The sequence below is a fragment of the Martes martes genome (assembly GCF_963455335.1).
Source record: "Martes martes genome assembly, chromosome: 10".
NCBI lineage: Eukaryota > Metazoa > Chordata > Mammalia > Carnivora > Mustelidae > Martes > Martes martes.
Window position 1 is genome coordinate 92,771,275 of NC_137898.1, and position 23,478 is coordinate 92,794,752.

General features: G+C 44.1%; 1 protein-coding gene across 2 annotated transcripts in view; it reads left to right on the forward strand.

Moving 5' to 3' along the window:
• ETS1 (ETS proto-oncogene 1, transcription factor) overlaps positions 1–23,478 on the forward strand; it is a 126,125-nt gene that overhangs the window by 41,963 nt on the left and 60,684 nt on the right. Inside the window, exon 1 of one of the 2 annotated variants that reach the window (XM_080815507.1) lies at positions 20,211–20,660. The exons of the other annotated variant lie outside the window; for it this stretch is intronic. Within the exon in view, the coding sequence (XP_080671633.1) occupies positions 20,579–20,660 (82 nt within the window). The 5' untranslated portion in view covers positions 20,211–20,578. Of the gene's footprint in view, positions 1–20,210; positions 20,661–23,478 lie in introns of those variants that run through there. 2 annotated transcript variants of the gene reach the window in all.

Sequence of the window (23,478 nt, forward strand, 5' to 3'; positions counted from 1 at the left end):
ACTCCATGAATATTTTCCTGGGAATAGCTCACCTGGCTATCACACATCGTCTCAAACTTACACCTGAGATCATCGCTTTCTCTCCTGCCTCTGTCACACTACCTAGACCGCCAATCCTGTCTTGGAGAAAGTCAAGCGATCTACCAATCACCAGCCTAGGAAACTAGTAGTTAGTATTGACTCCCTCCTTTCTGCCTTAACCCTAGTGTTGTTTGAGGCTCTTTTTGTTTGCAAGTGGCTCAATTAACTTAAACTGAAGAAGGAGTTTCTCGACTCACAGAACCGAAGAGTCCAAAAGAGCCAGTCCGGGGAACCCTAGGATAGCGATAATCTTGTCAAACCCCTTGCTCTCTTCTTCCCGGGTCTGTTTGTTCCCCTCTTCTCCTTCCTCTTCCTCCTCCTTCTCTCTCTTTAGCTCATGTCTTCTTGTCTTTCCTAGAAGGGAAGTGTGATAAGAGGTCTGGTAGGGGAAGTTGGAGGGATCTGGTAACGGAAGACGGGGGAAAGCTTTAGGGATGCAGAAGCAGCAGATGATCACCATATCCTCATACTGAGCTGGGCACAAGTCCTCTCAGTCTTAGGTCCTAAATATCTCTCGAATTTATAAGGATGATGATGACGATGTTGATGATGATTATTGTCAATCTCTTAGTTTAGGCCCTAGTTGTATTTCCCCAATACCTGAGTACCTGAATTGTAGATTATCTCACTGTGTTGCAATCACTGATTTTTGTCTTTGCTACTTGCATATATGTACCTCGAGGGTAGGCCTTTGTCCTGGTCCTGTTCCTAGTACCTGGAGAGTACCTGGATTGTCACAGGCATTCAACTGAGGTCTATTGGATAAACAAGACAAGGCCATGAGATTCATCTGTTGGGATGATTGTGATAACTGCCCAGGATTTTAAAATCAGTTAATCAGTTAAGAAGTTATTCAATTAAAACAAAACAAAACAAAACAAAACACACACCTTAAACTCTTCAGAACAAAATCCAAAGATGGTTCCAGAAGGTTCTTTGTCTTCAGTTTCTCTCTCTTTAAGCCAAGGGAATGTACCATTTATTTCCATATTCCCCATGTTTAGCCCAATACTTGCCATAGAGCAGAGGACGTGATAAATATCTGTATCCTGGTTGTCCAAGCATCACAGCTACTGGTGGGGTGCTTGGTGTCTTGGTCCTCAACTGGGCCAGAGGTAATTCAAGGTTTTTGATTGGTTTAGGGTCTTGGTTAGAGCAGAGCACTTTTATTCTGTCTGTCAACACTTACTTGTGTTCCTTTTATTCTGCATGAGGCATTGGGCATACAAAGTAGGATGGCACGGTCGTCCTCAAGGAGCATCAACATAAGCTGGATGGGAAGCTAAGACCGACATACCCACGCTGGGCAGCCAGGTGAGCATCAGGAGAGTGGGAATTTTAAGAATATTCCCACTGCACACCAGAGTAAGGAGAGACCAAGGCAACCCATTTCCTCTCTGGCCTCTTTGCAAATTACGTGAAAGTGAAGATACTGAGTGCTTGCCTCGAGAAGCACTCATCTGTCCAAACTTAGTCAGCAGAATGAGGATGGAGAGTTTGATTTGAAAGGGGGTTGTCTCACTGATGTTTAGAATAGCGGTCACTCTTGCTCTGCGTTATGTATCCTCGTTCACTGTTATTCTTTCCTTCTTCACCCTGTGCTGATTTTCACCTCCCTGGCCCTCCTCTGTCCCCTCCTGGGCCTTTGGAGATGAGTTCAGACTGTGCTCGGGCCTCCCAACCTGAAGGAAATTTAGGTCTGCTGCTCCTCACTTCATTAGCATTCCTGATGTTTATAAAGCCAGGAGATAATATTTTTAGGTTCCATTTGGAGTTTCCCCGGGCAGCCTCTCTCGGAGCCACTTAGGAAGTTTAGAAAAGAAGGTCATGGAAATGTTAGCTGTTTTTCCACTGAACTTTGGTTAAGCACATGGTCTTGAGATGATGTTCATAGACTCCACTGGGCAGGCTTTACTGAATGATAGGAAATTCTTTCTCTCCCTTTTATTTGTCTTGACTTTGCCTCTGGAAAAGCAGAGGGTTTTTTGTTTTTTGTTTTTTGTTTTTTGTTTTTTGTTTTTTTGGGGGGGTTTTTTTTGGACAGTGTTGAGATGAACTTTATTGAGAAATAATTCACATACTATACAATTTGACCATTTAAAGTGTACAATTTAGGGGTTTTAAATATATTCACGATATTGCACAAATAGCACATAATTTAATTCTAGAACGTTTCTGTTTCTCCTAAAGGAAATTCCATACCTGTTAGCAGTCACCTCCCTCATCTATCCTACTCCTATGCACTAGTAACTACCAGTCTAATTTTTGTCTATAAATTTGCCCCTTTTGGCTTTCTCTTGTAAATATAGTCTTACAATATGCAGCCTTTCGTGACTGGCTTCTTTGGCATTTTCAACGGTTATCCATGTTGTACCATTTATTAATATTTCTTTCTTGTTCATCACCAAATGATATTCCATTTTATGGTTATGTTACATTTTATTTACCCATCATTTGACAGTTGAATTGTATTCACTTTATGACTGGGATACGTAATGTTGCTATGAGCATTCACATAAACGTTTTTGTGTGAAACTATGTTTTCATTCCTCATGGGTTTATACCTTGGAGTGGAATTGCTGGGTTATATGGTAACTCTTCTGGAACTAATAGACTGTTATCCAAATAGCAGCATTTTACATACTTGCTAGCAATGTACAAGGGTGCCAGTTTCTACACATCCTCCATCAATATCTGATAACTTTCAAGGTGACCTTGAAATAGTATCTCATTCTGATTTTTATTTGATTTTTCTTAATGACTAATGATCTTGAACCCCTTTTCACCTGTTGATTGGCGATTTGTATTTGGAGAAATGTCTGTTTAAATCTTTGCCCATTTCTTTTCAGTTGGGTTATCTTTTTACTACTGAGTTATAAGAGTTCTTTATACAGTCTGAGTATAAGTTCCTAATCAGATATATACTTTGCAAATATTTTCTCCCTTAATATGGGTTGTCTTTTTACTTTTTTGATGTTTCAGTTTGTGGCACCAGTGTTTTTCATTATGGTAGCCTGATTTATCTATTTTTTCTTTGGTTTTTCATGCTTTTGGTATCATAGCAGAGAAACCATCAACTAACCCTGGTTATGAAGATTTACTCTTATATTTTCTTTTAAGAGTTTTATAGCTTTAATTATTACATTTAGGTCTATGATCCATTTTGGGTTAATTTTTGTGCATAGTGTGAAGTAAGGGGTCCAATTTCTTTCTCTGGTATATGTATAGCTCATTATCCCAGCACTGTTTGTAAAAAGATTTTTCTTATCCTGGGGTGCCAGGCTGGCTCAGTCAGTAGAGTACGCAACTCTTGATCTCAGGGTCAAGAGTGCGAGCCCCACATGGGGGGGCACAGAGTTTACTTAAGTAAAAATTTTTCTTATCCTATTGTCTTGGCACTCTTGTAAACAGATATTTTTAAATATGTAGGCCACCTATCTATTTCTTATCTATGGCATAGGTATTCATTTGCATCAAGTGATTCTTCAACATTGCTCACTGTGATGAGTATTTTTTGATGGATGGTGAACTTGGTGAGTTGAGGGTGCTTGAGTTCTAAGTCTGGTTTCAAATGTGATTTTTAAAAATTTTAACCTGAAAAGAAATTGTCATTTATTGTTTATTTTGAGCCAGATACTGTTGAATATTTTACATATATTATCTTATTTAAATCGTACCAAAAAATCTGAGAGTCCATTTTATAGGGGAGCAAGCTGAGCTTTATATGTAACTTGCTAAAAGTTGCACTGTTCGTAAGTTATAGACCCCAATTCTGAGCTCAGGTTAGTCTGACTCTGTAGCCTGATATTAAACTCTGTGCTGGGCTTTGCACAGGATCTATGAAATGATAGTTATGAGGAAAAGGCTGCAGAAAGCGACCACTTTATGTGCAATTAGTGAAGAATGCAAAATCCAAAAATCTAGTTATGCTAAATGGTTATCAATTTCCTCATCTCTAAAGTGGAACATAACACTTTCCCCTTACCTCTTGTATCACGATTAAACCAAAACAAACAGTATTTTATTTTTAAGTTACTTCAGTGTGTTTCTTTTGGTCTTTCTTGGTGTATTGTTTTTAAGTCTTAGGAATGTTAAGAGGAATCAATAAAGCAAAGGATAAATAAATAAATAAATAAATCTCCCAGAATTTCTTTAACTCCAAAAAGAAAAAAAAAATCAGCAGACTTCTTTAAAGAAAATTTTATTAATTCATTTTGTGACTTCATTGTATAAATCCCATTTAATGCATGTTTGTTTCTCTAAGATATTAATATTGATATTTCTCTTCTTACTTTTTTTGGTCTTATTTTTGATAGATTTCAAAAAAAAAAAGCCACTAATGGTTGTCTGGCAAATATTCTGAATCTATAGAGTTTGTGATGAAAAGGACTTTTAATAAAATTAGTATATTCGATTTGGGCATCTTGAAGGAACCACCACTGTGAATCTAAGGGAAGTGGAATTCCCTCTTAGAGTAGAGGTGTCAAGAAGTTATTATATCTGCAATCGAGTCCCCAAGTTCTCTTCCCTTCCCTCTTTTCTCTGTCTCTTCTTTCAGGTGCTCACTTGGCCCTTGGTGGAGAATGGGGGTATGTGACTTTAGAAAAATGGAACATTTCCCAGAATGTATTGTTCGTGCATTTGTAATGTAGGTCCTACTTGTCTTGAAGTCACTATTGGGACATGTTATTATAAAATCCCAGTCTACACATATAAATAGAAAAAAGACAATTTAGAAATATGTGTTTTGTGACCAGCTGCTATTACTTCTAATGCTTCCCAACGTTTGCCGGCTGCAGCTGTGAGGGAGATGTGTAGCAGACATTGGATGTTCTGAGCCCAGAGCTTACTCCATGTCAGTTTCCCTTGCCTCTTAGTTCCCATGGGAAGGGAGCTGAGTCTTTCCTCCCCTTTCCCTTAATCCCGACCCTGATTTCATTCTTCCTCTGGTTCATCCTTGAGCTCAACCAGATGCATCACTTGGGACCCTACTCTATCCACCCCCCAATGATGGCTCCACTTATTTCTATTCTGAGTGAAGTTGGGTGGGAACTAATGCATTAATAATTTCTTCTCCACCACACCATGCCTTCCCTCCTTTTCCCCCTCACCCTTTCTTGGTGGGAAAATGAGGACTCTGATGGTTTATGGTACATAAGTGATGAAAGGTCTAATAAGAAATCCAACAAAGGAAGACAAAAGACTTGGTGGGCAAAAACCACATTTAAAGATCTCCAAGTGGTAGGTGAGAGAGATGTGGGACATAGGAATAATTTGCAAGAGCTGAGCAAATGTGTGTCTTCAGTATTTTGCATAGCTCTCATGGATCAGAGTTGAGCAAAAATGGTGGAGAGTTTCTCCACTTTGGACAGACACTGGCCTGCTGAGAGCTGGGATGCATGCCTTCCTCCTAGACATATCTCTGGGGTGCTGGGACATGACGTCGATGGAAGTGCTTTGTGACCTTCAATCAGAGGAAGGGAGCCGTGCTTACTCACATTCAGTTCTGAGGCTTGACACATAAAGAATTTAAAATGACCCAAACTCTTTTGAAGGTAACATGACATGGGTGGCGCCTGATGGCTCTCCTAAGGGATCCCATTTGCAGAGTTATGTGGCCAGCTTACTCTGATGTCACTGCTTAAATAACCTGCTAACTGGAATGTATTGACATGAACTATCAACACAGCTGCAACATACCGTCAATTCTGAACTCTTCCTCCTCCTCAAGAGAGGATTCTTTTGTGTCTTGATTTGTCTATTTTATGGCTTTTAATATTGCTGAAAACCTCAGTTGGATTTAGAAAGCAGCCACATCTCTCCCACATAAAATATGCTATTTTCTAGGACCTTAAAAATATTGTGTTTACCCATTGTACTTAATTCTTGTACCCAATATCTCCATGACAGTACTCACATTTACAGAACCTAGTTCTTATCTTACGTTCCTACTCTTTGCTTAAAGTGCATTGATTATATGCATCTGATATTTCTCTTTGATTAATATGGTGGCATTCACACTTATATTTATTTCCAATCATTCTTCCCTTGCTACCATGTTTTCTATTTATCTTTGTTTTAATAGTTTATTTCTGCCATGTAGTTTATTTGATCTGGCCTTGATAAATTAACAGGTGTGATTTTTACGTGCTCAATGCTCAATGGCTGCTTTGTATTCATACCAAGCTGTATCTTGAGGCGTCAGATCTATATAGAAATGTAGATCTATTTATCTTCATTTGTTATCCTATTTTTACATATCTTAGAGGTCTAGGATGGGTCTTCCTTAAGGCAAGATCTGAGAATGGAGGCACATTGTGGTAAAGTCAAGTAATAAAGAGCTTATTGCCAGCCAGAATCTAATTTTACAGCTTTCAATCCATTATGATCATTATAAAGTGGGCATTCCACTTTAGCAAGTAGGAAGTTGGCCAGAACAAAGTGACTGCCAAGTGAATGACAGTGTTTTCTCCCTCAGTTTCAGGTTGGAGGTTATAAACTCTCTTGCTGAAATGGTTATCTCTTGCTGCTGGAGGACCATGGAATCTTCCTCTGTGTCTGTCTTTATGCCTTGATTTCTCTTTCTATGGAAGGTGCCCTCAAATATTGGAAAAAACATCTTTTTTCGAAGTTGGGACTGTGATAGGGAAATAACAAGGAAAGAACCAACCCAAATTTATCATGCTTAGATGTGACTTTGTAGACAAGTCAACAGACAATGAGTTTTGCTGTGAGGTTTATGTTTGTTTGTTTATATATTTATTATTAAAAAAAATTTTTTAAGTAAGCTCTACACCCAACGTGGGGCTCGAATCCACAATCCCGAGATCAAGAGTCTCACCGTCCAACTGACTGAGCCAGCCAAGCACCCAAGGCCTTATGTTTTAAAGATAGTAATCTTTTAGTGACTTTGGCTATTTATAAATGTTTGGGGATTTCGCAGAGTTCAAAATCTTTTGCCACATGCTTTAATTCATTCATTCTTTCTTTCTTTCTTTCTTTCTCTCTGTTCCTTCTTTCCTTCCTTCCTTCCTCCCCCCCCCCCCCCGCACCCTTTCTGTTCATCTGTCCTTTTGCTAATTTGGAGGCCTATGAATATTTCTTGGGAAACTTAAATGTATATGGGCTAACTTTGTAATTTAGTTACCCACTCATCAGTATCAGACATTCAAGAAGATTGGTGAATCTTCTTAAAAACACTTGGAAAGGAAGATTTATATGGTCCAGTGACTCAATGAGCTAGAGACCTCAAAGACTAGAGTTTGTTTGAAAAGTTAAGCTCTAGAACTATTAAGCAGATTTAGAAAATGGCTGGCCTGCTCTCTTTCCATTCCATTATTTAAAAAAAAAATGTATCTGAGACGTATGTGTGTCAGTACGCATGCATATGAGATCTGACAATTTCTTTTTTTTTTTTTTTTAGGACTTTATTCATTTGAGAGAGAGAGAAGTGTGTGCATGATTGGGGGGGAGGGCCAGAGAGAGAGGGAAAGATTGTGCACAGAGCATGGAGCCCAATGTGGGACTCGATCTCACCACCCTGAGATCATGACCTGGCCCAAAACTATGAGGCAGACGCTCAACTGACTGAGCCATTCAGGCACCTCCAGATGGGATAATTTCAGAGGGATGGAGAACCATATCCTAAAATAACAGTATTCTTTTCCAAGCACCCAGGGCCGTGTGTAGTGAAGCTGGGAGCAGGCCTAGCATCATATCAGATGCTAGTTTTATTCATGCATCTATTTATTCGTTATTTCTTTCATTCATTTTTTTTTCAGTTATTTGTTCTTTTAACATTTTTTTTTTTAAACTTTTTTTTTAATTTATTTATTTGTTAGAGAGAGAGCGCGAGGGAGCACAGACAGACAGAGTGGCAGGCAGAGGCAGAGGGAGAAGCAGGCTCCCTGCTGAGCAAGGAGCCCGATGTGGGACTCGATCCCAGGACGCTGAGATCATGACCTGAGCCGAAGGCAGCCGCTTAACCAACTGAGCCACCCAGGCGTCCCTGTTCTTTTAACATTTATTAAGCATTTACTATGTCACTATGTCCAAGTCACTGTTTTTTAAGCTGGAAATTACCACTTGAATCGAATATGGTTCCTGCCCTTGAAGGACTGAGGTGTGTCGTCAGCAGTGTTGGAAATGCTCAGTCAGAGAAGCCTGTGGGCCCTGCCTGGGAGGCAGTTTGTTCTGAGAGGGCAGAGGTGGACGTGCCCAATTTTATCCAGGAAGACCTAGGACACCTCCATGGTGTGGGGATGGAGGGGGAGTGAGGGAGTGGGGTGGGGGGTGGGAGAGTTACGTTTGCTGCTTTGTCCTGACAGATGAGTGGGACAGGGGGACCAGGGCTTCCTGGAAAGGGCAAGGCCCGCAGAAGTTCACAGAAGGATGAGGCACTGGGGTGTGTTCGAGGGATCCGCACAAGGTGGGGTGCCCTGGAGTGCAGTGTCCCTCTACGGGAGAGAAGGTGAAGCGTGGCTGGAAGGCAGGCAGGGGCCAATTTTGGTCTTTGGGGCTGTGGTTGGGTTTTATCTGCTTAGCAGGCTTTGAAGGAATTCATTATTCATTATTATTAAGATCAAAATTCATTATTTCTACATCATGTTTACAACATTTGGGTTGAACTCTTGTCTCTGCTTTCCTATAGCATACCTTTCCAAGTGCTCCTGCTTCATTGGTCACCCCCGTCTGAGGACTTGGGTGATGGGGGCGGGGCTGTGGCCCCTGTGGCTGGCGTGAGGGTGACTCCCCCAGGCTCTGCGACTTCTGTTGCAAGTCCTTCACACATTCTACACTCCGGGGCTGGTGACAGTGCCTTCAGGCTGATGTGGGTGCATTCCCACCAAAGCTTTCTGGGGCAGAAATTTGGCCCTCCCATGTCACTTATTATTATTTTTTAAAATAATGCTAAATACTAGTAACAGATAATAATCATAGTAGGTCATAATAAATTGTATCTATTCTTTGAAGGTGGAGGTGACTAAAGTCTGAGCTAATGGAAGAATACGGAGCATAAGCAAACTCAAGGATATTGATAAGATGGCTTTTCAAAGGGGGAGCTTAGGAGAAGTCGAACGTTGGCTTGTCTATCTCTAGGCGTCTTGCAGAGAGGTCTTGGACAGAGGAAAGCTAATCAGGAGACCTGCATGGGGAGAGAGGCGTGTTATTTAATTAGCTTTACAATGGGCTGACTTGAAGGCACGTGGTGGCTTTAATAGAGGGAGATAGATGTCCTTTTTTACAGGGCTAATTGTTGGGTAAAAGCAAGGTCTTTGTTCAGACCCAGCATGAGGGCTCTGATCTCTTGGAGCCTAGGGCTGCCCCTGCTTATAATTTTAGACAGAGCTATTCAAGGCTGCTCTGTAGAGAAAAGAAGAACAAGAACAGTATTGTGTATGCAGGATCAGTGCCCAAACCTCCCCAAAGTCACTAGGAAAAAAAAAAAAAAAAAAAGAACGAGAGGACCCAGCCATGTGCATTTTGGAGTATTTCCCCATCATTTGTTTGCCACGGTTGTTGGAAAGGGCAAAGCTACACTTTAATCAACTTGGAGCGGGGGTGGGGTGGCTTAACCAAACACCCCCAGAAAACCAGTTAAGTCCACTTTCCCCAATGATGTGGCATTAATCTTGCCAAAATGGAGCAGGCAACGAGTGAGGAGACTAAGTGTGTTTCTAATATACCAGCCTGGGTGGCCAGGTGCCAGGCACTGGTGGTGCCAGAATACAAATTATGTAGCCGGTGCCCCCGAAATAGGAAAACCTGGGTACTCTTGGGCAACACAGAGCAATGAGGGCTCTGACTGGCGGCAGAAGGGGCGACATGAATCACCTCTCCTTGGGCTCTTTTGGGCCACTGGTCAGCATGGGTTGTTGATGCCAGCAAGTAAAACACTCCATCTGAATTCTGGGTGGCAAGTCTGAGCTTGAAGGAGTGCTACATGGGTCCAGAATTCTGTAACTAAAATGCATGTGTATGGCGCGATAGAAGGTTTGAAGTTCAGGTTGCAGCCCAAGTTGTTAGAAAACTCTAGTGTCAGGAAAAGAGACAGAGAGCCTAGAGAAATGTAAGATGGGAAAACACAAGACAAGACTTTCGTAGAGTGAATATGGCGGCGTACTGCCCAACGGGGGCTGGCTGGAGGAATGCCTCCGACAGCATGGTACAGGGTATGTATTACATAGTACGTGAGATCCTCCTAGGTCACTGACCAGCTTGAAAGCCAGATGGCACAAGCCAAGTTCTTATTTTGCTCAGGTGGTACAGAATCATGGAATGGGTCTGAGACCTGCAACCCAGAGTGGGGACAGTCCAATATTGGAAGAGGCCCAAGGGTGAATATTTTCCTTTTTGCTGCTAATGTGTAATGTAGCTGTGAACATATGATTAGAACTTCTGACCCCTATGCCATGTCTCTATTTTTTTTTTAAAGATTTTCTTTATTTATTTGACCGACAGAGATCACAAGTAGGCAGAGATGCAGGCAGAGAGAGAGGAGGAAGCAGGCTCCCCGCTGAGCAGAGAGCCCGATGTGGGACCTGATCCCAGGACCCTGAGATCACGACCCGAGCTGAAGGCAGAGGCTTTAACCCACTGAGCCACCCAGGCGCCCCTATGTCATGTCTCTATAACAGGAACCAATCCCTTTTCATCCAAGAGGATGGTGTGCTTTGCATACTTAGACCTAAAATTATCTTTATTATTATGTTATGGATTTAATGGCACACACCAAGGCAGGGGGTTACCATATCCTAATCCCATTGTCGGAACATTGCATACCACCGCTTGGATTAACTTCTATGAAAATTTTATGCTCACCAAATCCAGAGTCACAATTCTGATTTTTCTAGCGAATGAGAGGAGCAAAGTGTTGTCGAGGGCTCATTCTGGATCAGGCACAGAGCAAATTACTTGGCACACGTTCATTCCATCTTTGGTTCCACTATGTGAGCTGGGCATGGTGATCACCTCCATTCTAGAGATGAAGAATGAGGCTTTCTGAGGCCAAAGGACTGACAGCTGGAGGGGGGCCAAGCTGAAACTCAACCTTCTGTCTGTCTACTGCCAAGCCTGTGCTCTTAACTACTCTACAGCATTGCCTCCTCAATTGTTTTTAAGCTTAAGCGCGTTCTATGAAGTTAAGACACCAAAGCCCGAGAGTCGATTTGATGAGCAACTGTCCGTCCTCCCATGGGCTATTTGGAAGCAGGAACACTTATTTGGAATTGTCTCTTTACCTCTACACCTCAGCCCAATTCAATTCAATTAAAAAAAAAAAAAAAGTACTCTCCATGACAGAAAACGTTAGCTCATTGAAAATGAAGAGTCTGTGTGGATGCTGGGTCTCTCCCGGATCTGGGAATGGTTGTTGCCAGCCATCTGGTCTCTCTCAATGCCGTGGAATTCCCTGAAAGAAAAGTCCGTAATCTTTTTGATTTTTGACAATTCTCAACATTATTTAGAATTTTTAATTCCTGGAAAGGGATCTCTCCTGGGAACGTGCCACCAGAGAGCTGACTGCTGTTTATTCTTTCTCCCACAGTCTGTTGCCAGCTCCCCACCCAGCTGCACCTCCCCCCTCCCCTTCTCAGCAGGTCCCTAGTGGCTCTTCCCACCCAAGGCTTTTTTGTGATGAAGTCTTTCAAGATGGTTTCCCAGTCTGGGGAAAACACATGTTTCTGATCAGTCTGATGAAATACATTTCCATTAAGAAGTAACTTCTCTATTTTCTACTTTCTTCGTGCTCCACATTACCTATCATTACCTATCATTTCAAGCCTTGAACGCTTGAAAGTGCTTCACAGGCCTGACTGATTAAATGGCGCCTTCTTGCACGTCACACGTGTCGGATTTGCTTCTCTCCTCTTCACTAACTCCGAGGAAGAAAGGTTTTTATTGTATAGAAGCCAATCCAGATAGATGAGATGTGAGCTGGGGTCTGCTCCACCTCATGCGTCATTGCCAGGACCATCCACTCCATCCCGATTCCTTCCCGAGAGGTGATGTAAGATGCAAAGCGAGCACAGCTGGCTCCTTGCAAGTAAAAGAAGGTTTCATCTCTCCTCCGCCCTCAAGCGCAGAGCATTACATTCCAGCTGAAATCCCGGAGAAGTTGACATGTCCCTTCTTGAGGCTGTTTTTCAACTGTCAACTTTCTATCAGTGGTGTATTGGGTACTTAGTCAATTCCAAAAATGAGTAATTACCCTGGACACCCTAGAGTTCTTTTTATGGATTCATGCTCCCGAATAGTTATGAAACTTGGATTTTGTGCACCTTTTTTAGGGCAGTTCATGTGCAAAGGGGGGGTCTGAAACAGCAAGGGAATTTAAAAAGCCCTCCACGTTGCATGATTTAGCAGGGGCCAAAGGTAGTATTCATATGAATTCCTTACGACACTGTAATGTTCAATGAAGGATGCCTAAGGTGAGACGGGAATATATTCCTGAGTAAGTTGTTTGTAGATGACCCACAGAGTGTTATAGTTATTGGCTAGGAAGATGTTCTCAGTGTAACACACTGAATTTTTTCTTGGGCCTCTTCTCATATAATAGGCCCAAGGAAAAAAAAAGCACCTAGGTCTTCCGGTTGAGGTGATATAAAATAATGTGTGTTCATGATCCTCATGGCTTGGTGGTAATAGTGGACCCTGACCAAACCCGTTATTTCCTTGGTTTCTTTGGTTTAAGATCAGCTGCTTTTCTGTTGCAACACTTCCATTATCCAGTAGTAGATATAACCAAGTATAGGAACAGTGATCTGCTACAGTCCAGCCAGCAGGAGGGGTTAGGTCTTCTTTAGGTGTTTGTTTTTGTGCATGCGCACGCGTGTGTTTGTGTGTGTGTGACCTGTTAAGTGCTAGTGGGTCAGTTAGTTCCCTCTGCCCTTCCTGTTCTCACTCCCTCCCTGCTCTCATTCTCTCACTCTGGAGGATGCCTACAGTATGGCCCACGCTTCCAGGAACCTGACCAGTTAGAGCAAATTTGACAAGGTAAAGGGGATTTGTAACAGGTACTGGCCTCCCTGTAAGCATCTGACTGTCTATACTGCCTCACAAAGATGGAGATAATGGGTCCATGCATTCTCTGGACTCTTACAAATAATGGATGTAATAATGGTTGGGCATCTTACCTTCACAATAATCAGTGAAATAGAAGATTCAACTTAAAGTTCAGAAAGCGCTGAAGACTGCCTCTGAGCTGCAGAGTGAGATTATGGACAATATGTTGCATAAAGTTCAGACTGACAACAAAGCCACTAGTTGGCTTTGTGGTAAGCCAGATGCCATTTTTCACACCTATACTGAATATGCTCAGATGAAAAATAAAATGAATATGTTGACCTTAAGCAATATTTTCCTTTAAAGGAGATCGGAGAGGACAGGAGCACAATAAAATTTCATAAAGACATTTTCAGTTGGAAAACATCACATGGCTGGGTCTTTACTCTTGAACTTTGGGCAACGTTGGGTCATACATTAGACAAAACTAAAGAAACAAAGAAAGAAACAAGTAAGTAAATAAGATGGAAGACGGATATCTGAGTTAAAGATCCATATTTGAAATGTTAGGAAGTTATTTGTTCATTAATTAAATCATTGGTGGAGTTTATTAAGCTCCTGCCCTCTTGAGCTGGGCCCCAGAGGTTGTGATGGCTGAGACCCGTTGCTGCCTTTATGGAGCGTTCGAGGGAGACATGGCCATTCAAATGTTCACCAGGTGAGCACAAGAGGAGAACATCGTGGGGGTGGGGTGGGAGACTCTTTACATACAGCACGTCCACGTAGGGGAAAGTCTGTGTTCAAGGTCGATTTCCAGCTTGGCCTTCCCCTTGCATCTTCTGTAGATCCTCTCCCCTCTCTTCCCCTCACCATCCTGTGCAACTCTTCCAGCTAGAGAACCTCCTATTGATTTGTTTTACTGTCCTTCCATAGCTGATGACCATGCAGGACCATGAAATGGGCTCTGTGACTATACTGGATGCATTACCAGGCTTTGATTTCATTTTGAGAATTAAAATTTGGGGATCTTAGGGATCCCCAAATGCCAAGGACATAGAACTGCTGTGACTATACTTCCTCATGCCTCCCCCTGACCCCATCTTGTTCTTCCTTTGTTCTCCGAGAAGCTCCCTTTCTAGTCCTTCCTCCTGTACCATTGTCCTTTTCCCCTGTCAGGACAATTTCTTCTTTTGGTGCTATCAGCTCCCTCTGTCTTCCTTCCAGCATCGGGAACAGGCTGGAGAAATTCCCCACCCTATCTCTGTTCCTTCATCTCTGGGGGTGGTAAATGCTAGTCTTTTGGGGCAATTGCCTTGGCATTTTAAAATGGAAGGGGGAGGAAAAGGGGGAAGATTCCACAATGAAATTATCTTAATTTAAGATTCAGACCACAACTGCAGAGAACATCTGTTTTGAAGTCTGCTGTTGTCTTTGTAACCCAAGAGAAAAGCAGGGTGAGATCAGAGGAAGGGCTTAGCCTTCCACCAGAAGAAACCACCTGCAGCCTGGGGCGGGGGCCGGGATTCTGTACTCCTGGGGTATGGAGCTTCTTGCTAAGACCCTGCTTCTCTGCTTCTGCAGGTCATTAAAGAACACTGGTGCTACTGCCACCTGTGCTAAGGCTATCATCCCTCTACCTCCTCGAGAGGCCAATTTAGGACAATTTAAATTGGAATCCAAATTACATGGTCCCCGAAGGCTCATAGGGTAGCCTGCATTCTGCATTATCCAGGCCCAGGAGGGCGCAACAATCCCAGGAAATGGGCTCAGTGTGGGTGTGGAGGAAACCTCGGAACCCTGCAGGCTTGATAGGCAGCTCCTCACCTCTTTCTGGGGGAGCAGAGCCCGATCTGCTGCTGGAGTAATACGTGATGTCTAAACTCGTGGATTTTATAGTGTCGCTTGGTCTGTGGATTAGGCCAATCCATCCCACATTGTTGGGGCTGCAGATGCAGCTGAATGGTTCATAATTACAGTCTAAAGAAACTGCAGACAGCCATAGAGCCAACCCAGACCCTTTCTCTCCCTACAGCCCATGCCAAGCTGGCTCCCACAGGGAATGCTGGTGTGGTTATCCTGCACTGCATTTGCCCAAAGACAACACATCGGGTGCAGAGAACACTGTCAGATTTCTAGAAATTGAGGCTGATCATCTATCCACTTCTGTGTACACTGGATCCTGCTTTGTGTCTCGAGAGTGTCCAGTAACAGACTATGCCGAATGGCATGGCTTCCCCAAATGTGATATCAATAGACCCAAGGAGATGGCCACAGACGGAACTACAGTCTAGGGGATACTGTTGTAGGACTGACATTGACTTTTTCAGGCTGTGTGGCTCTGGACTGAATGACCTACTCTCTCAAACTCATTTTTTCCCTCTGGCGAGCAGGAGGGCTGGACTTGGAAATCTCTAAGAGACTCCCAGCTAGCTCTGTCATGTGACAAAGCCAAGCCCGGGACGAGGGCTCCACCGGGTACCACCCACAGGCTCTTCCTTCTGAATTTGAACTATGGGTTTTCCATGACTTAAAACACATACAGATCTACAGTGTTCTCTTCTAACCAGGTGGTGCTGGGATTTCTCAAAGGAGGCCAAAGCTGGGCAGGTTCCCAAATCAGGAACTGAGTGAGGTAGGGGTCTGGAGAGATTTTTAAATTAAACAAGATCATTCTCCCTATCACTCCCTGAAGACGGTTCAGGTAAACAGAGTATCCAAGTTACTCTGAGAAGGGGATGGTCCTAGAGGCAGAGCAGGATTTCTGGACTATTCTACCTCATCCTGGATTTTAATAGCAGGAACAATGATTTAGCTTTAACCGAGCACGTTTTCTGACCTGGACACTGTACTAAGTGCTTTGCATGCATTATCCCATTTACTCTTCCAAATGACCTTAAAAGGGGGGGGGGGTGATATTGTTGTCTCTACCTTGAGTGTGGAGGAGCTGAGGTTTTAGGGTAAGTGACTTCGGAGCAAGAATTCAGCCCGTTAGTGGGTAGAGCTAGAGTTCCAACCGGAGTCCAACACCAGAGCCCGTACGGCTCACTCTCATCTTTGTCTGATTGTGGAAGCTTTCCCGGGGCCAAGGAGCCCCCAAGTCCTCCCTCTCCCTGCCCCTCCCTACACCCCCCCCCCACTTCCCCTAACTATGGCTCTTCTTATGGCCCATTGTTTATTGTACCTTCTAAACAATAGCTAATGAGTGTGTATTACATGGTTGGGAGAGCCAGGGGTGATTTTATTCCCTGAAACAGAGATGAGGTTGTCACACACAAAGGTTAAGTGGCTCTGCTGAGGTCACAGAGCCAGCCCGCAGCCCAACAGCTCAGAGCCTGCCACTTGGGTTCTTAAACTGACCCTCAGGCCTTCTGGCATCAGAGTTTAATTAAGAGAGTTATTTCCATTTTCCTTTCGATCTCCAATTTGCCATTTTAGTGCTGCTTGATAATGGTAGATATCGAAGTCCCAGGCTGTTTTCTGTCCCACTGTGTTTTTTTTAATGACTCAACTTACCACGGAGAAACCACTTGCTTTAGAGTGAAGCTTCAGAGGCCTGTTTCTAGGTCCCTGTGTGTGACGGAGACTGTTGCCTTTTCTCAGAGAAATAACAACCACAAATGCAACTCAGACAGGTTGTTAATGGAGGACTTTTTTTTTTTTTTTTTAAATCTTACATTTAAACCAGTAAATCAACATCTGTGAGTCATAAACTTGTTCTGGATCAGCCGTTAGTGGTCGGAGTGTTTTTGCACCTACCTCCAATACAGCATATTTTAGCTCAAAACTCAGAGGTTCTTTGGTTTGGTGAAGTTTAAGATTCAAGAAAGAGACAAATAACTTCTAGCATGCTTGTGGAGAGGGACAGTCTGTCTTCCACGACTGTTTGAAACTCGGTGTATTTTTCTGTTTCTTTTTAAACTGAGGCTGGTGTGGAGTCGAGGGGCGGAGTAGTAAAGAGAAAGTTTGTGTTTTGGACATCTATGCGTCTGAGGGAATTCTTATAAAGAATGTGACTAGTTCCTTGATATCATTAATGTCTAACCTCACATCCGGGTGCCCCAACTCTTGCAGTCCTGTTTTGATCCTCATTGACATGATATTCCTCTTTTAGGGAGTTTCAGCACATGCTGGGTGTAATTCCCTAGGTCTGAAGAATGTTTAAAAATACAATTCTGTTTTCTCCCAATTGTAGGAGGAGCAGACTGTTGCACGACAAAAATAAGCAAGGAAGTATTTCCTTGGGTGATTTTTCTCGAGTGCCTCACGAGTTGAAACCACTTGCCTAAGTAGCTGGAAGGCAAGGCCCAGCTGCTTTTGTTTTGCTGGTGGGGAAACTGAGGCACAAGTGAACCTGAGTGCACATGAATGCTGGGGAATAGGGGTTCTGCTCTGCCATGGGGGACAAAGGACCGACCTAGGGGTGGACTTGTTGACATGGTTTAGTTCATCTTCACAAGCCATAGCAGAAACAACTCACTTAAACCTTTGCCTTAGAGAGAGCTGGTGGCAAGGTAGATGCCCCTAGCGTCCAGGAAGTTGATAGTTCATTGCTGAATACATATTTCCTGAGTGTCTGCAATGTGTCAGGCACTGGGCTAGGAATTGCTTTTTAGGATCTGGTAAGAGAGAAATGCCTTCTAAAGTCCATAGAAGATTTGCAAGAATCTACTCGTGTCGCAAAGGGAATGAAAATTTCATTTATCAGCGTTGATTTGATACTTGTAGGCCTGATTCGATTATTAATATCCCACATTTGTGAACATATTTTAACTTGTTTACATCAGTGCTCTTTGTCCCAAGCAAAGTTGCAGTTAGATCTGAAGTTAGATGCATGATTTGTGATAACTTTACTGTTTGCAATCAGCCTCAAGGACAAGGAGATTTCCTGGAGGTCTGTGGTGGTCCCTGGCTATCTCCCCCACCCTTCCTTGATTTGGACCTTCACATATTTTGAGCTTCTGTGCTGCAGGACTGGGCTACAAAGGGTGATGGATAGTCAGGTGAGATATCATTGTTGCAAAACCAAAGGAATAAGTTTCCCCACTGCTGGCGTGGAGTGGAAAGTGTTTCTGGTTGGATTCTGGAGGGTTCTTTTAGTGTCTGATGGTGGAGGGTGTTAGCAGCAGGGTTCAGGCTAGTCTGGGGGAGAAAGCTGAGGAAGATTCTGGGGAAGAGAAAAAAGACTGGCTCTGAGGCAGCTTCGGTTGCAAGTAGAAAAGTTAAGTACTTACACTTGGATTTAAAAATAACAACATTTTCTTAACACAACATCAATAAAACAAGATTCCCCCAAAGCAGCTCTCGATTTGTTCAGTTCTTTTGCTGATGTATTCAGAGGAGGCAAAGCAGGATGGGTTCAAGATCCTTTCCTCTGCGGCTCCTTCGGACGTGGAAATATCCAGTTCATTCTTCCAGCCCTTCCCCCAGCTTTTCCCAGGATCAGAAGTGTCTGTTCTTGTCATCTGGAGGCCAGCATTGTTTTCTCATACCTTTTGGAAACAGCTGGATTACAACAATCCTACAAAAATTAGAATTGTCACATACAAGTATTTTTCTTTGGCCACTGAAGGACGGGCATGATCTGAAGTTTGAACCAGGAACCAGAGATTTATTTTCTGTTCCTAGCTCCTTTTCTCATCTGCTGTGGGAAACAGGCAAGCTAACCAATGCTTCAAGGAGACAAAACTGGGATTAGGTGAAGGTAAGCAGGTGTGTTAAAACTGATCTAAGTCAGTTGCAGGCAAGTGGTGGTAGTTCAACAGAGGCTTAGAAATCAGGAAACAGTATTAAAAATAGCTTCCCTTGAGGTTGTTCAGAAAGATTATTTAATCTTCTAGTTAATCGAAGGTAGATCTCAATGTGTGGCTCTCGCTATGCACACATATGTCTGTGTATATTCCTCTAGATTTACTGGTTGATCTGTTAATTAGAACAACTAGCTCCACTTATGATAACCAATGTTATTAGTGCAAAGTCATGAATTATTGGGGATCGTGTTATGGTGTCCAAAGTGTCTGGAATTCCCAAATGGGACAGGGGCTGTTCACTGATTCTGTCACAGCTGCGAATGATGTACTCCAGAAATTTAAAACCACAGAGCCTCTGCACCGCTTTTTTTTTGCTGGTGGTGGTGGTTGTAGTAGGGTTGTCAGTTTTATCTAGTGGAGGAGAGTCTGTGAAAGGAAAGGCCGACGGTGACATAATTAGAGGAATAGAAGAATAGCTTCCCCTTCCACCCAACACCTGCTGGGTAGGTAAACTGGACGCTTATGGAAGCCCATGACTGCATTCCAGTTTGGGGGCCCTGTTCTCTGCTCTCCCAATAATACATAAGCATTTGAGCCTTTGTTTTGGGGTCTCCAGGAGGCTGCCTTGGGCTTGATCCTTCTCAAGGGCAGCGAGAATTCTGCTCACGAACTCTGCTCACGAACGCTGCCTCCGTCTTTTCTTAACTAATTTCTTAACCATGACACGGTGGAGGGGGAGGGGGACCCTGAAAAATCGAAGGGTCCTCCAGAAACACTGCACCGATTCCTGACTCACTAACCGGCGAGAGTCCAGGACTCCAAAGCCCTTAGAGGACACTGGCTCGAGAACCCCCTGCGGCCGCTCGCACGCACGCCCCTTCCTCCGCATGCCTCACGTCCTGTGTGTCAGTCTTTGTGAATGAATGATGTACACGCACTCGGAAAACTATGCTGCTACTGGGAAGAGGGGCAGGAGCCGGTGACCAAGTCCTCAAGAATGCGTGGCGAATCAGACGGACTTTCCCGAAAGGGCCGCGGCAGCCTCTGCACCCAGCCTGCTCGAGCGCTCTGGGCCCTTCCCGGCTGGGGAGCGGGCTCAGCGTCCCGCCCGCTCCGCGCTCAGCCATCCGCGGCCGGGCGCCTGGGCCAGGGCAGAGAGTGGGCGGCGGGCGCGGGCGCGGGTGGCCGCGGAGCTCCGCCCCATCTTCCTTTCGTTTTCGGGCCGCCGCCGTCGATTGGCCGCGGGTATCCGGCTCCGCCTCCGGACCGCCCCCGACCCGCCTGCCCCGCCCCTCGCCCCCCCGACCGCCTCCCCGCGGAGATCCTGGGGGATGGTGGGGGGGCGGGCGCGCAGACCCGGCGGCCGAGGCTCGGCGCCGCGAGAAACGCCCTAAAGAGGCGGGAGAGAGGGAGGGAGAGCGCGGCTCCGGAGAGCGAGAGCGAGCTGAAGCTGCCTGCCGGCGGAGAGGAGGAGCGGGGCGAGGACGAGGAGGAGCGGGGCGAGGCGCAGGCGAGGCTGGGACCCGGGGCGCGCGCACTTCTCCGCAAAGTGCCAACTTCCCGGGAGAGAGTGCCGGGCGCGCACCTTCTGGGCTCCGGGGAAAAGTCAGCGGGAATTTGAGATCTTAGGGAAGAAAGTCGGATTTCCCCCGTCCCCCTTCCCCTGTTACTAATCCCCATAAAAAAGACAAACAACAAGAATAACAGCAAACTTGCTATAAGCCTGTCTGCCCCCCACTCCTGGCACCATGAAGGCGGCCGTCGATCTCAAACCGACTCTCACCATCATCAAGACGGAAAAAGTCGATCTGGAGCTTTTCCCTTCCCCGGGTGAGTGGTGACTGTCGAGGCCCCCAGCCGGCTTTCGGCCAGAGGCTGGGGTCCCCTCCGCTTCTCCCCCTTTCCGCCGTTCCCTCCCAGGCAGTGCGTTTCTGCCTGAGCGAGGCGATGCTGGTGGCAGCTGGAGCAAGGTAGAGAAGAGGAGGAGGACTGTTGGTGGGCTGAGATCCTTGTTTGGGGGGTGGTATTTATTTTCACAGCTGTGTTCTTGTGAGTAGTGGGAAAAAGCTTATAGAATGTCCAGCACCCTTATTCCTGCCTTTTTTTTTTTTTTTTTAAGTCTTTCCGAATGAGAGAGCATGCTCTGGCCTTATTCCTTAGCGTTAGGGGGGATGGACACTGCGCAGAAGACATCAGCCGCTGTCCCTGCATCCCCCAGAATTGGAGCTGGATGGAGGGCCCTGAGCAGTTAAGAGCTGAAACAGTGTCTCACTGGCCGGCCTACAAGCACATTTTCAAACGTCTTGCCTTCCTGAGCTCCTCTGTCACATGTCCCTTTGCTATCTAGCTCCTCGTTTCTTGGCTGAGGGCAAGGACATGGTAGGAGAACTGAAATAATCATCTTAACTTCTGGAAACATCCCAATTCTATTCACGCAGGTTACTTACTTTATCCAAAGCTTTCTCATCTGCCATATGTTTGTCCTTTGGTACCAAAGATCTGTTACAAGAGGGAAAACATCCTGACCCCAAATGTGACTTTGGGTCTTTGGTGGGTGGTGTTATCCAACTTTTTGAAGGATTTAGAAGAAGGGGATAGCAAGAAATTTGATTTTGTCTTAGACACAATTTTTGATCCTAAAATTGGATCAGTTTTCATTGGCAGTTTCACAGGGTCCAGAAGTCCTAGAATAAAGGCGGTTTGAGAAGAATAGATGTTTTCTTTTAGAATAAGGAACTGCCAACTATCTTTTCGAGATTAGTGATTTTAGAGGTAAAGGTATATATAATAAGATATACAGAGAAGGGGATGCTTTCTGGAAAATAATTAAGTGCAGTGACCTGCTGCTCTGTTTTATCTGATTATTGAGAAGTTTAGCCTAGTCTTGCCTTTGGTTAACACTTCCTTGCCTCTGCCATAATCAGTTGCTTATTTTAACCCTTTCTTCATCTGCTTAAACTTCCAACACAAGCCAAGCTGATGTTCTTTCCTTTGGAGAGCTTCCCGAAATGTTAATGAAGACCTGGCCCTGCCCTCTCCTGTTAGACCCCCTAACATTCAACCCCAGTATTCGGAGTTCTGCTGGGAAGTGCACAAAGAAGGCTAAGCTTGTTTGTTGTCACAAGGATGCTGACATGGTCAGAGCAATGCTGAGATCAACTAGAACCGCGGAGACATTTCAGGCACTTAGAGCTACAGTTCAGAAATGATGTCGCTGTCCTGGTTGTGTTTGGGGTTCGAGAAAGCCAGAATGAATTCTGTTAGTCACAGTTGATCCAAGCCATGTATCAAATAAATGATAGTTGCCAGCAAAGATATAAACTCAACTAATAGGTTCTTTCCTTAAGAATGGCTTGTTTGTATGTGTGTTTATGGAGAAGGACAGAGTTGGCTGTCTGGGAAGTATCGTGTAAGATACGTCAGTCCCCGTACCTACAATGGATTTCATGTGCTGGGAATAAAGTGCCCCTGGCAACACATGTTTTAGATCACAGTAAACAGCTGAAGTCATTTTGGGGGGGGGTAATTTAATATTATGTATTAGAGATTTTGAGCATATGGTGTTGTTATTTTGGTTATTGATAAAAAATAAGTCTCAGGGCAAGTAACTTTGCTTAGCATTCCCATCTGTAAAATGGGGACAGTAAGCACTAATGCTACAGTCAACATCTATTGTACTAAGTGTCTTTGCAGTGCCTCTCTTTTTCAAAAAAGGTTGACAAGACACTGATCAGGTTTTGTAAGCAGCCTTTGATACAACAAAGTTTCAACGGGTCAGAGAAATTGGGCAATTTTCTGCCACTCATCATAATGAGATTTGATCTCTGGTCCTGTCTTGGGGAAAATAGAGAAACTGGCAAATACATATAGCAGTTTTAGTTTTATTTATTTTTTTTTCTGGATTTTTTAGTAGGGTATATATATAAATATTGTGCCCATATCTCAGAGAGGAAAATAGAGGCCCAGAGAAGGTAAGTCACTTACTTAAGAAAATCTTGTAAGCCAGTGGCTAGAGTAAAATTAGTCCCTTTTTTGAACTTAGTGTATGTTGCCTTGAGTAACACTGCAAGTTACCTTTGAAAAGCTCAGCAAAGAAACTTCAGTTGAGGTTTAAGCTTGCAGGTGCACGGCTAGAAGAAACATTGGTTGGGGCTGCCTGCCTTTGTTGGTGGGTGGAGAAGATACTTGCTAAGTGGGGATTTGCTTTGCCCATCAGACCATATAGGACATGTGTTTAAAGTTTAACTTTTCACAGCGTGGTTTTGTGTCCACAGCTGTGACTTAAATATTTTTCAGAATGATTCTTTGGGTCGTTTAGTTTCTTATGTGTGGAGACAGCTAGTTTGGGATCTTATCTGGCTTAAATCATTAAACCAGGATTTCCCTACACCCCACCCCCCCCCCCCAACCAATACATGGGAGCCAGTAGGGAGGCAGTAGGGAAGTGGGTGTTGAAACAGGAGTCCTGGATTATTTGCCTGTCTTTGTGGCTAAGACCTGATCCAGAACCTTTATTCACATTTCTTCTAGATTGAGACCTCCCAGGATTTTCAACAGCTTTAAGTACCAAATTAACATATATTTTGAAATAACCTGGGAACTGGATATCCCTTGTAAACGTAAAGTGGGTATACCATTTTGATTGCAG